At 43.1% G+C, this 14875-nt stretch overlaps 1 protein-coding gene across 1 annotated transcript in view; it reads left to right on the top strand.

Moving 5' to 3' along the window:
* The window catches only part of zc3h3 (zinc finger CCCH-type containing 3), an 81950-nt gene that overhangs the window by 38191 nt on the left and 28884 nt on the right, over positions 1 to 14875 (top strand). The window contains exon 4 of the mRNA XM_039811796.1: positions 5349 to 5481. Within this exon, the coding sequence (XP_039667730.1) occupies positions 5349 to 5481 (133 nt within the window). The remainder of the gene's footprint in view (positions 1 to 5348; positions 5482 to 14875) is intronic.

The raw sequence follows: 14875 nt of genomic DNA, 5'->3' as shown, positions 1-14875 counted from the left end.
CTCCACTCACCCTTATTGTATTGTATAGCATTACAGAAACAGAGATCTCTAAACTTGAGCCAATAAAGACCAAAACTATCTGCATGGCTAGATCCACAGCAGGTGGGAAAATATGTTGAACCGACCCTTTAATGTGGCTCTGAGGCTGGAAGGCAGGCTACTCGCACAAGGAGCAACGTTTGCAGCGCATGGCGACTAGAGTAGATTATCTGTGGGTTCACAGCAGCAAGTCAGCGAGAGATGGATAGACGCCGTGCGAGCTGCGTGCGTCTGCAAACGCTGTCTTCGCAGCACAGGGCGCCACTTTGCACGCTCCCCCCACATTGCAAGGCAGGCCACTGTCAAAGGTCTATTAGGGGAAGATTGAGACCCCAGGTGTATATGTGTGTGTGAGTAAGTGTGTGTTTGTGTGTGAGCGTGTGTGTGTGTTCACATGCTCATTGGTCATGGTCCTATGGTAGAAGATTGAGACCCCATTGCTCCCAGAGCCACTCAACCAACACAACCTGCAGTGGTTTACAATCAGAGCAACACCGTCCATCCATCCCTGCTGACACACACACACACACACACACACACACACACACTGAGGGATACACACACACACTCTAAGGAAAACCCCACCAACTACAGCTTACTATAGATGTCATTAAATAGTAGCCAAGGCGGAACAGCTGTGTGACAGCGTCATGGACATTGCGGGTGTCATGATGTTGGTCCGAAGGGTTTCGAGGCAGATTGAGGCGCAGGCTAGGGATGCAGGGGGAGGATGTGAGGGGCTGGGGGGGGGTGTACGAGGTTGCAGGGTGGGAATCGTGGCAGCACCTTTGACAAGCCCTATTTGTCATCTGCCAAGACGCCCAAATAGCTCTGACTGCAATACGGATGGATTTTGGGAGAAAAAGTGACTACAAGCCAGGCAACTAATCCTGTCCACCCCCAACCCCCCACCGGCGCCCATATACTTTTGTGTTTCGCTCCGCTCTCTCTCTCTCTCTTGTGCTGTGTCTCCTTCCTTTTACTATGTTTCTCTTTCTTAACCCAACACACACCCTTTTCACCCACATAACTAGAGATATGGTTGAAATCGGTAACCCAATATTAATAACTGTATTGTTTCTGAAGATAGTTTTATTTGTTTGAAATCACCACTGGCCTTAGAAGATTCCAGTTCATCCCAACTTGGATCTTATTTTCATAGTTTTCTTAGGATCAGAAATTGAGAAAATTACAAAATTGCGTCTGAGCTCCGATTATTCAATACTGCAATGGTATTCTCTCCCTCTACTTTGCGGAATATGCAGGTCATTAACTGCATATGGACCAAAATGAAAAAAATTATAGACTTTGGGGTCAGAGGTGCTTGCATCTGATGGTTTAGAGTGTGTGTGTGTTTGTGTGTGTGGGGGGGGGGGAATACCATCGCAGTATTGAATAATTGGAGCCCAGACGCAATTTTGTAATTTTCAAAATTTCTGATACTCTGAATAAAAACAGAAAATTGGAAAAACAGGTTAAAGATCACATTTTTTTTATTTGTCAAGGCGGAAAAAAATGAAAAATATGATATTTGAACCCATTTTTCAGTTTTTCCAAATGTCCGTTTGTGCTTAGAAAATGTAACTGATAAGCGTTACACGGACATCTAAGCGATGTTGGGTGAAGTCAAGTATTGGCTAGCTCTCCGTTCCCTCCCCCTCCCTTCCGCCCACTAACCCCCCAACCCCCACCCCCAACTCCTTCTTGTCGGTTATTGGCCGGAAGACGGTTTGTTATGTTTGGTGGTGCAGGTTGGCGCAGTTTGTTTTTGTTGCCGTTTGTGGAGCCTGGGCTGTTTTTTTTTTTACAGTGTGTTCAGGGGACAGGCAGCTAGTGGATAGTGAGGAGATGTTTGCTGTATGTGACAAAAAATGTTGTAGCCTAAAGAACGCGTGACATCACTTAGAGCACCTTTAAGATTCAGAGTCCTCTTTATCTGAGACCAAGACAAGACCGAGACTCTGATCCAAAAGGACTGTACTAAATGCACGTCGCCACTTTACATATGCTGTGTTGAGCACAATAACACTTTAACACACTGCCCTGCTAACTACATACTACAGTACTTTAACACACCGTACCGTCCAATGTTTAAACTTTAGTTTAAATGTTTTTTTCATCTGGTTTTATATGTTTTAGTCTATGTATGTTTTCTTAGGTACGTCTGTATGATTGTTTTCTTTTCCTGTTGCACTGCAAGTGGCTGGTGGAGAACAGTCTTTTCATTTTCTTTAGGAATGTAAGTACACAAGGAACTATGGCAAATAAATTCATCTTAATCTTAAACCTTCAAAGTGGACTCGAGGCCAAGACCGATCTCGAGTACTACAACACTGCCATATAGAACCTTCATACATGTCATGTGTGCATTTGCCTGAGTGTGTGTCTGTGTGTCCTAAACTTGCAGTCAGTATTTCGGCAGCCCCTCCAGCTCGCAGTGATTTGTTCAACTATAAACGTTTGTCTGAGATGAATTCTCCAGCTGATCCAGAGCTGCATCCTGGCTGACAAATGAAACCAGCGCCTGGGGGGGGGGGGGGGGGGGCAAGAGTGAGTGGGGGGAGGAGTGGAATGTGTAGAAGTGGAAATCAAATCATTTTATTGTTTGTCACCGCAGTCCTTGTGGTCACGGCGTGTTATTGGACGCTAATTAAAACGGCCACAATCCTGGCAATTGGCAATTAAAGACTTGTGAAAGAGGTGATAGGAAATGAGCTCCTCATCGGGTGCATAAACTCATTCTTTATCCCTCTTTCACACCTCTCTTCACTCTGTCTTTTCTCTACTCATTAGGAAGACAGAGTGCTGTCCCTGACCACCACAGTGAATGATTGGTACAAGTGGAAGAGGTAGTAGAGATAATGACATGCAAGATGGGATTTTTTTTTTGGGGTGGGGAGGGGGGTGAGGAACTAATTCATGTTTCATTAAATCTTGCTTTTCAGGCTGTTGTAGTGGAAGGTTTTTACATTTTCGTGAAGTAAGATGCAGCTTTTGGCAAATTAATTTACAAAAGGCTTTCTACAAATGCAATGTTCCAAAATGCTTTTAATCACGTCTGTTTCTCGGTTTATTGTATCTCTCTCTATTTCTGTCAGTTTGGCCACTAGGTCTGTCGGTAAGAATAATTTTGTAGACGCCAAGTAAACTGCTGACATCTGGTAACATGGTGACATCCCTAAAACAAAAAAGATGCCCGATGGGTCAAGCAGTCAGACAGGTTGTAATCAAACCCACAGGCTAGGCAGACTTCATTCACTCAGCCAGGTAAGACCAATTTAAAAGAAGGTCCAATGTGTAGGAATTTCTCCCATCTGGCGTTGAGATCATATATCGCAATCAACTCTCTCGCACCACGCAGTTCAAAGAGCGTATTCCAGCTACGGTAGCCTTCACGCTTCAAAAAGCCAGTCTCTTGCTCTTTTCAATATCCTTTTTTATTTTTTTCTGGACGAAGAAGAAGAAGACTTCTGTTCCTGAAATCTGGATTTTGAATACGTGTGGTCCTCCATTTTTCCTTCTTCAAACTTGCCGGGGCCAGCAAGCAGCGATACCCATTAGCAGCGTTAGCAGCACCTGTGAGTTTATCATTTGACCGCGAAAACGCGGCTAACGTGTTTCAAGATGGCTCATGAATATGGAGCGTCTACCACCAGTTCATGCAAACGCAAATGTAAAATTTCAAGCCAGTAGGTATACTTGGAATTGATGGTGGTGGTAAATATTCACAAGAAGGACAAGTTTGTGAACGGGCAACACAGATTTTTGATAACAACTAAACACGTTACACACTGGACCTTTTAAAGACTGAATAATGAAAAATGAATGTATTTGATATAGTGACCACAATAGAAAAAGTTGAAGAGCTATGTGGATATGTATGTCATGTTGTCATAATTTTATGGGGCGGGTTTTTTTGCACCATGAGCCCTATAGGAATATTGCTCAGAATAGTCGAGGCAAATTCTGAGTGGTAGAAGTAAAAAGTGTGAATGCCTTCATTAAGGTAAACTGAACTTTCTCTCAACTTTGTCTTTGACCCAAACCTCTTCAATTCTCCTCGGTTGTCCTGCGTTTCGGACCTCAGCAGAGAGCCTCTTGGCCCATGTAGTCTTTGGTCTTTGAACCGATGTGAACGGGGATTTAGAAAGCCCACGATGCAAATTCTATTCTTTGTGCGAGTACTTCAGCCAGCGTAGGCCATCATAAAACAACGTGATGGATACACAGCCAAATAAATAAATAAATAAAAACACTTGCCCTCTTTTTTTTTTTTTTTTTTTTTTTTTCCTTATTCCAATCTCTCTACCCTTGCGCCTCTTCTGATGGATCTGTAAAATGTTATAACGAATGAGACTTAAAGCGAGGATGAGGGAGCGAGGCCAGGCAGGAGGGATGAAGGCAGCGAGGAAAGAGACAGAGGATATGATTTATTAGGCTCATAAAAATTCTGCCTTTGTTATTCCCCCTCATTTTTATATGTGAGGCTTATTAAAGAGCACACCTGCCAGAGTCCTCAGATAAACTTGTGTGTGTATGCACAGTTGTATGCGCTCACAGTGATGTGTATACTACGTGCGTTTGTTCACATACTGACTGGACGCTCAGGCCCGCTACACACCAGCTGCCTGGCGTGAGCGTGTCAGCTGCGTGGCGTGTCCGTTCATATTTCGGCTCCCATGTTAACAGGTTAGAGCTTACACCGCCGTGCGCGGAGGACACACGTCTGCGTGGCGTAGCCGAAGGCCACAAAACGCACGCGTACGGAAATAGAACAGACGCCTGTTTTTCACGCGACACGCAAGCATGTTGGAAGCGTTTCCAGGCAAAATAGAATAGGAAAAGATGTTTATATGTCATTTAGACACAAATACATATTAATAAATGACATGTTGATGTTTGAAAGTCTCTAGGTTTTGATATAAATGCAGATGTAAATGTAATTAAAAAGAAAATCCATTTTCTAATATTGCACCTGTCAATACAGAACGAAATATTCTGTAGCCTATTTTGCCGTCAATACTGCTGACGTTGTCTTTGCTGTAATCATATCCGTATATATTTATGTTTAACCTGGTATTTCAGTTTATCAATGGGAAACATCCGTGTGTCCAGACAAGGCTAGCAGCAGCAGCGCCGCGTCAGACACGTTTCTGGTGTGTAAAGACATAGAACAATCCACACGGCCGCCACGCAACAGAAACGCCACGCAGCCAGTGTGTAGCCGGCCTTAACTATTGTTTCTGTGTGTGCGATCAGATTTTAATGCGCAGAATTTCATACTGATCTGCGAACGTTGCTGTCCTCAGGTCCCGCCGCCTCCCCCCAGCGGGTGTTCAGGACCCGCTACAAGATGGTGACCCGCCCGAGCTCCAGCACCGCACACACCCTCCACTACAACCCCGCCCTCTCCTGGAGAGCCAAGAGGATCCAGTCTGCCAGGTAGTCCACATTAACGACAGACACACACACACACACACACACACACCACCTGCAGGTCTGCCTTTAATGTGTCCCAATTTCTAATATCCTTCAGTGCAGAGCAGTGTCTTTAATGTCACTGTCATGTGCAGCATGAGTGGAAGAGGTTAGAAATTTATGACGCTCATTTTTACACAGTAGATAACCCAGAGAATAAACCATTTACACCACTGTGCTCCTCACATTAATTTACACCAGCAGGGATACAGATACAGAAAGAGAGAAACATCTCTTTCTTTCCCCTCCCTTCAGTTGTTCCCCGTCTCATACTCGATCATTTCCTTCTTTTTATCTATCATCTACATAATGATACTGGGGGCCCTATTTTCACGACCTAAGCGCACAGCGTGAAGCGCCTGGTGCAGGTGCGTTTAGGGCGTGGTGCAATCCACTTTTGCTGGTTTGACGGCAGAAAAAGGGTCCGTGCGCCGGGCGCATGGTTCTAAAGGGTTGTACGTAGTGTCTTCATTAATCATAGGTGTGTTTTGGGCGTAACATGCAATCAACCAATCAGAGATCATCTCCCATTCCCTTTTAAAAGCAAGGCGCGTTTGGACCTTGGAGCATTGCTATTATGATGGACAATTTGCTGAGCAGGAAGGAGAGATGTTCAGGAGAAGAAACTGATCTGATCGTGTGTGAAGTGAAAGCCCGCTAGCAGATCATATCATAATACTATTTCCCATTGTAATATTTTTATTTTTAATCTTGTTGCATATGTGTGTGCTGCTGCCCGTCCCTGTGTGTCACGTGCATAGTGTGCGCGCGCTGTCCACAATCCTAGGCGCTGTCGACAAGCCTAGGCGCTGTCCAAATAACAATGAAATGCTGCGTTATTGACTTTAGACCAGGTTTTTGTTGGTCAGTGACGCGATCACTTCCCGCTGCCTCAAGATAGCGATACGCCAAGAATGCACCTGAACACACCTCCCTGTAAGACCAGCACGCCTATGGGCGCCCAGATAGGCACAGGTACATTTGCTATTTAAACAACGTGGGCGCTGGATGGGATATTGACAACTGCGTTGCTCTTAAACTAGCAAAGACACTTGCGTCGGGCTTTGCGCTGCGCCGGGTGCAAGATAGGGCCCGTTATCACTCGGACAGTTGCATCAAGCCATGACTCCAAAAAGCTTTCCTTGCTTCCATCATTGTCCCTTTCATTTTACCTAATGAACTATAAACATTTGAACAAAGGATGTCGCACACTCATTCAATTATGAAAATCTGCTACACGACAGTAGGTTAGTCAAATGGCAATTCATCAAGTTGATTAAAGCAGCTGTAGTCTCCGTGGGTGATGAGGTCATCTGAGGGCAGTGAGTTAATTATTGTTTATGAGGAGGTCATTATTGGGTTACAAACATTCATTTAATACCTTATTCATGGCTGTATCACAATTTAAAAAAAGACACAATGCAATAAAGTGGTGTTGAGCTTTTTTTTCCCTGCAGGGGTTCCATACTGTTTGGTATGAACGCTCTAACCAGGTTGTTGTGGTTGGGTTTGATGATCTGTTAATGTGTAGAGAATTAACAGGAAGCTCTTCCTGGAAGCTGACTTTGGTACGACTAGACTGTCACACATAAACTACACATGGGTTGAAAGCAGGGCCGCACGATAAGAGGGAAATATCTAATTGCGGTTATTTTGACCGATTGATTCACGATATTGGAGCGAATGATCATTTTCGTATCATTATTCTCGTTTTCATTGAAAAATATTAAAATTAGAATGATTTAGAGTGTGATTTTTTTTTTTGCGAGGATTAAGTCTATGAATCCCACTCTTTTGATACGATTTGTAGGCCGGGACGTCTCTAATTAATTCAGAATGGTTTGACCCAAATTTTGATCCTTTAACTAGGGATCCACCGAATCCAAAACCGAATACCCGAAACCTACTCCCATCCTCAGTCCATTAACACCGTAAACACATTAATGAAGTAAACAACGTCCACAGCAGTGTATTTTTCATTTTATTTACCTGAACTTGCTGCGTTTTGGCTGCTGTCTGTAGATTCCTTCATGCACAGCTCGTATTCTTTCGGATGTTACATAACCAAATGTTGTAACAGCAGCGATGTTGTGTATTGTTTAGGGTCCTCGCCACCACGAGACAAATCGGCATTGCAAATTGAACATGTAGCTGGACTTGAACGGCCTTCTTTTGACTGAAAGTACTGCCAAACAACAATTTTTTCTGCTCACCAGTTCCATTTCCACTTTCTCACAGCCTACTGCATTGAACGCTCCACCTACGTAAACACCTTCCCGTAATCAACGGCGGCGTCATTACATCGACCAGCATAGCGCGCGTAGTGCAAGCGTAGGGTTCGGTTCGGTGGAAAGAAATTCTAAGGTTCGGCAGAAACCAAACCCCGTCAAAATGCCCAATATCTGGCCGAAGCCGAATCCTGAATTCGGTGCATCTATGCATCTATCTTAATTGATTCCCAGTCCACTTGTGAGCACCACAATAAAACTAAATTCCACCCACTCCCATTATATTGCAGTTGCATAAAAATCTCCGAGGCAGATATCCCAAAACATCAGCACGTAAGAATAACACTTACTGCTGCGTTGAGTGCAAATGTTTGTCTTCTTTTGTAATTAGGATGAACCTGCTCTTTACGTCGTCTTTGGGTTGCGTATGTTTGGTTAGCGGTTTCTAATTAAAGCATTTGTGTGCTTTTGTGCGTTTGTGTTTTGCGAGTGTGTGTCGGCTCATTTGTGTAATCCAGATTTGGTGAGACAGAGGGGGGCCAGGACCGAATCTGGACTCAGCCTCTGGTGACTTATTACTATTCATTTAGCTGCTGCAGTAAATATTGATTCATCAAGGGATTTTCAATTTGAGCCCCGTGACATCTTGTGAAATATCACCAAGTGTGTAGAAGTGAGGAAAGAGATAGGGAGGGAGGGGGACAGGTCGGGTCTCCAGGGATGGTGGATTACCCCCCGTCCTCCCTCCCCCTCCCCCCTCACCCACCCATGTACTCCTTTCTCATGCTTATCTATCTGTTAAACTCCAAAGGCCCTCCACTTTTATCTGTTTGAAGCTATTGAGTGGAGCATGAGCTCATATTCTCTGCTCTTAACCACTGTGAGTGCTGCTCTTCATCTTTGGCCTATCAGACCCACTGATCCCTGTCCTCATATGTTCTAAGCTCTTATCTCTGTGCCTGCACATAGCTGAACCCCTCACACACAAAAAAACAACCAGATCCAGCCTTGCATGGTGGTCCAGCGGTTCTGGGTAGCCTGTATGGATTTGGAATGACATTATATTAGTTATAATGCCTAAAGTAAGACTATGGTGATTATCACTTTTAAAGTTAAATTGAAAATCTAACTTTTAAGATTTTTTTTAAGATGATCAACAACTGAGAGGCTCTGAGTGACATTTTTATGCTTTAATAATAATATTTTCTGTACCCATTTGATAACTATTTAATATACAGTATCTCACAAAATGGTAAATGTTTGCAAGCTCAAAACGAGAGGAAAATAAAATAACATTTTCACACCGCGCTTTCCAACATTTCCCGCATCCAGGCCCATAGGAAGAGAGGTTTCGCTACCCAGCATGCTGTGCTCCTACCTGTTTTCAGCCATAACGAGCGCGGCGGGTGATTTAGCGCCGGGCAGCAGTTTGAAGGAGCGAGGGAATCGGCTGCAGTATTTCAGCCCCCGCCACCAGAAAATAGATATAATCTCAACATTAACTCCATTAATAGTAGCAGGAGTTGAATTAAGAAAGCCGTAAAGCATGCACACTGAAGGATAAATTACAGCCCGGCCCTCCCTTCGTCCCTCTCACACCCTCCCTATTTCTCTCTCCGCTTTCCCTTCTTTCATTTTCTATTCCCATGTGTTTGCTCTGTTGCTGTTCTTTGTTTTTGTTTTCTCTCTTTCTATTAAATAAGATATAATAGGATGTTTGTTGTTGTTACATCGTACATGTGTAATCGCACGTTTGAAATCATCTAATTATTATATACCCTAATTTCTTGGCTTCTACTTGAGTCTGTCTTTTTCTACCTTGCATAAATGTTAAAACCCCCAACATGGAGGGGACCCTCCACCCGCAAATAAGTATACTATTTTTGGGTGTACACACACACACACACACACACACACTCTCTCTCTCTCTCTCTCTCTCTCTCTCTCTCTCTCTCTCTCTCTCTCTCTTCTGTCCAGGCGCTCATCTCCTTTAGTGCTTTAGTATCGATCAGTACAGGATGTAGGAGACTGGGCAATAAAGTGAAGCAGCGCTCCCTCTTCTTCACTTCGCTCCTCCTTTTCCTGCATTCACTCCCTCATTCATCCCCTTTTTTATACCCCAATTCATTCATTTACTCATTACTTATCACATTAGTCATCTACCCGTCACCTGCGCTCGTCTGTTGTGATCCTGCTCTGCTGCTGTTCACACTGTACGCTACACAAATACTCTCTGGTCTTGCTTCTTAAGGTGATTTTCAGCCCTAAGAAAGGGTTTTGCTCATTACAGTCGGCTCCCTTCAGGTTGGATTTGATAGGATTGTGATGCGTAATGACACTGCTCTGGATTCCTTTAAGTGCCTAAAGAAGAGCAGCGGTCCTTACCGCTGGAATTAGCCAGACGACTGTTTTTGCTGCGCTCCGTTTCAAGGGTAACTGTTTCCCCAATATGAGCTTACTAATGCTTGGGTTGCAGACAAATGGACAAGGGCAGCATTATTCGGAGCAGTCGCGCGACCCTCCAAATTCTTCCCTGTCACTAAAACAAAAGTCGGATCATTCATCAACAGCGCCCGTAGTGCTGAATCGCCCTCTCCTTTTATCTGTGCATCGCATGGTCAGAGCAGTTGCACGCACGCACACACACACACACACACTTATGTGCATACGTATGCAGACTAGTCACAGGGGAGTTTCTGCATGCCCTTGCCCCCTCCGTTATTTCTTTCTTTTCTCGACATTTTTTACCTTTTCTTTTTGGGGAATTAATGTTCTTTTACTGCAACCTCCAGTCGTTGTCTTTATGTCTTACAACCCAGCTAAATAAATCATAATGTACATTGATTTTACTTCAGGGCAGAGTTAGTTGATAAATCAATTGACAAAAAGCAAAAATGCCAAACATTCTCTGCTTTCAGCTTATCTAACGTGATGAGCTTCTTTTCTCTTTAATATACCATTGTAATTTGAATATCTTTTGTTCGGACTCGGACATAAGAAATAAGAAGACCAAAATTAATAGACCAAATTATGAATAGGCTATAAGTAAGCAAAAGTCTTTGGGATTAATTGATAATGAACTGATCATAATGTAGCCTTGACCAACTGCCACTTTGCTCGTTTCAAAGCCATGATGTCTCTCTCTCTCTCATGGGTGGGCCAAATTCTCTGGGCGGGCAAAGCAGAGAAAGGGGAGGTAACCTTTCCCCTTATGACCTCATAAGGAGAAGATTCCAGATCGGCCCATCTGAGCTTTCATTTTCTCAAAGGCAGAGCAGGATACCCAGGGCTCGGTTTACACCTATCGCCATTTCTAGCCACTGGGGGACCATAGGCAGGCTGGGGGAACTCGTATTAATGTTTAAAAACCTCAAAATGAAATTTTCATGCCATGGGACCTTTAAAGTGCTCATATTATGCTCATTTTCAGGTTCATAATTGTATTTAGGGGTTGTACCAGAATGAGTTTACATGGTTTAATTTTCAAAAAACACCATATTTTTGTTGTACTACACATTGCTGCAGCTCCTCTTTTCACCCTGTGTGTTGAGCTCTCTCTTGTAACTACAGAGTGAGGCATCTCACTTCTGTTCCATCTTTGTTGGGAGTCGCACATGCTCAGTACCTAGGTAAGGACTACTAGCCAGTCAGAAGCAGAGTATGAGGGCGTGCCCTGACAGTACCTAGGTAAGGACTACTAGCCAGTCAGAAGCAGAGTATGAGGGCATGCCCTGACAGTACCTAGGTAAGGACTACTAGCTAATCAGAAGCAGAGTATGAGGGCGTGCCCTGACAGTACCTAGGTAAGGACTACTAGCTAATCAGAAGCAGAGTATGAGGGCGTGCCCTGACAGTACCTAGGTAAGGACTACTAGCCAGTCAGAAGCAGAGTATGAGGGCATGCCACGCTAGCAGCTAGGTGAGCATTATAACGTGTGTTACAAAGCAACGCACGTTTGTCTCTGAAGTAAAGGCTGGACTACAACAGAGCTGTTTGGAGCAGTTTGTGAACAGTGTTTTCTGTTTGAGATGGTAAGTCCCTTTGGGGTGGACTTTGGGCTTTTTCCCATTTTAAACCTATAACATGCACAAAAAAGAGATATAACACAATAAAGGAAAGAGGGAAAAAGCCAAAAAAAGCATAATATGAGCACTTTAAAACCAAAAGAAAGAGCTAATAGAGGCTGAAAGTGGTGATAGTTCCACATGGGCTCCTAACTATGAGTGATCCATTTTGAACTACATGTTTTATCCCGTGTTAATATAGAACATATTATTAGTGCAGCTGTAAATAGTATAGCAGTTTGTATGACTGTATGGACGTGTCCCTCAGCCCTTGTAGCAAAAAGGAAGGCAGCAGTGTACAGTAGGGGTGGGGGAAAAAATCGATACAGCATAGTATCACGATATTTTCCGTGGCAATACTGTATCGATACACAGACGCCAAGTATCGATCTTTTATCGTATATGTGTTGGTCAGTTTGTCTGCTTGACAATCCCATTTTCCCATTCAATAAAATTTAAGTGAGATGAACCAACAGAGAAATGTATCTTTTAAGTTAAAACAGATGTTGACAAAGTTTCCTTTTGGGGACTTCATTTGAAATTGGGAAAGATTTGAAGTTGGGAATAGAGGTAATAAATTGCAATATATCACAAACATATCGTATCGTGACGTAAGTATCGTGATATCGTACTGTATCGTGACGCCTCTGGTGATTCCCACCCCTGGTGTGCAGGGGTAGGGGCGTTGAAACGAATCACTGCGTCGATTCACAGCGATGCGGACCTCAGACGATGCTGCATCGACGCAGTGACAGACCATAATTGAATATTGCGTACCGATGTTACTTGTTGATTTTCCGTCGCCGCTTGTTTTAGTTTTTGCCTTTTGTCCGTTGTGTTCAGACTCCGCTACATTCAGGAAGTGTCTTTTTTTTAATTTTTTTAATTTTTTAAAAGATCAGATACAATAAAAAGGGGAGTTCATATACATCTTACTGCTTGAATTTGTTGATGAAAACCACGTGGAGCAATATGTAATAATATAGAGGAGATGACGTGTTGTGAGTAATCGGGATGTCAAATCGATTCATATCGTTGACAGGATAATCATAATCAAATCGTGAGACCAGTGAAGATTCACACCCCTAGTGTACAGCACGTGTTTAACATTGAAAGGGCCCCCCCCCCCACCTGGTTGTCCAGCTGTGGAGGATTTGTGCATCAGATGGGCCTGTTGGGTCTCTGATAACAGATATCCCTCTGCAGGTCAAGGTCATCACTGGGAACAGGCCAAGGAGAGTCTGGAGACGGAGAGAGAAAAAAACACACTGACTCCTTTTGAACTGATGTTATTACTTTTGTGATGGTTTGGGTTTTATGGTGCTTCCACCCTTTTCGTTCTGTTCTGTCCTTCCTCACCCCCTTTCTCATTACCGCCACATTACCTTATTGTGAGGGTAATCTGCTCCTACAGACGCAGTTTTCACTAATGGTGTTCAGCCTGAGGGTGAAATTCATTCCCGTTGCTGTATGTACAGTCTGACAGAAGTCTGAGAACTTAATTTGTGCACAAATGAGGCTTACAGCACACATTGACTGAAAAAGTCCAATAAATAAAAACACTGTGTTTACGGTTGTATTTAATATGTGCTTATTTTCTTCATGTTACCAGTGCTTTGAACCTGGCAGTTTATTTTGACTTTTTACTTTCACATGTCTGTTTGCTTTTACAGCAGGGATGTAGTGCTGCCGGAGGGCGCTGGAATGACGCTCCACCACTTTATTTTCACCAAGTGAGGGCATAGAATATTCTCAGTTCGCATAATCCCGTTAAAATTCACTTTTTTTTTAAAGCACTTACAGATCCAATAATCACTCAAATGTATGTCATGCAAGACATAAAATGAAAAATATGAAAACAAATGTAATGGTCAAAATTGTCATATTGACATTTAAAGGTGCACATCGACTTATTCACCGTATGCCCCAAGGGTGCACGATTCAGAAAATGTCACGATTCGATAACGATTTTCAGGCTCAAGATTCAATTCAAAAAACGATTTTTGATTCAAAAACGATTCACAGTATGTAAATGAAGATACTTTTCCCATGTTATTGCAGTAGACATTAAAAAATATATATATATATATATATATATATATATATATTTTATATATATATATATATATATATATATATATATATATATATATATATATATATACAGTACAGGCCAAAAGTTTGGACACACCTTCTCATTCAATGCGTTTCCTTTTTATTTTCATGACTATTTACATTGTAGATTCTCACTGAAGGCATCAAAACTATGAATGACCACATGTGGAATTATGTACTTAACAAAAAAGTGTGAAATAACTGAAAACATGTCTTATATTCTAGTTTCTTCAAAGTAGCCACCCTTTGCTCTGATTACTGCTTTGTACACTCTTGGCATTCTCTTGATGAGCTTCAAGAGGTAGTCACCTGAAATTTTCCAACAGTCTTGAAAGAGTTCCCAGAGATGCTTAGCACTTGTTGGCCCTTTTGCCTTCACTCTGCGGTCCTGCTCACCCCAAAACATCTCGACTGGGTTCAGGTCCGGTGACTGTGGAGGCCAGGTCATCTGGTGCAGCACTCCATCACTCTCCTTCTTGGTCAAATAGCCCTTACACAGCCTGGAGGTGTATTTGGGGTCATTGTCCTGTTGAAAAATAAATGATGGTCCAACTAAACGCAAACCGGATGGGATGGGATGGCATGTCGCTGCAGGATGCTGTGGTAGCCATGCTGGTTCAGTATGCCTTCAATTTTGAATAAATCCCCAACAGTGTCACCAGCAAAGCACCCCCACACCATCACACCTCCTCCTCCATGCTTCACGGTGGGAACCAGGCATGTAGAATCCATCCGTTCACCTTTTCTGCGTCGCACAAAGACACGGCGGTTGGAACCAAAGATCTCAAATTTCATCTCATCAGACCAAAGCACATATTTCCACTGGTCTAATGTCCATTCCTTGTGTTTCTTGGCCCAAACAAACCTCTTCTGCTTGTTGCCTCTGCTAGCAGCTACTTGACAATGAAGGCCTGATTTGCAGTCTCCTTTTAACAGTTGTTCTAGAGATG

Source organism: Perca fluviatilis, chromosome 9 (genome assembly GCF_010015445.1).
Source record: "Perca fluviatilis chromosome 9, GENO_Pfluv_1.0, whole genome shotgun sequence".
Taxonomy (NCBI): domain Eukaryota; kingdom Metazoa; phylum Chordata; class Actinopteri; order Perciformes; family Percidae; genus Perca; species Perca fluviatilis.
Note: the sequence above shows the minus strand (reverse complement) of the source record. Positions and strands in the feature narration are given on the sequence as shown.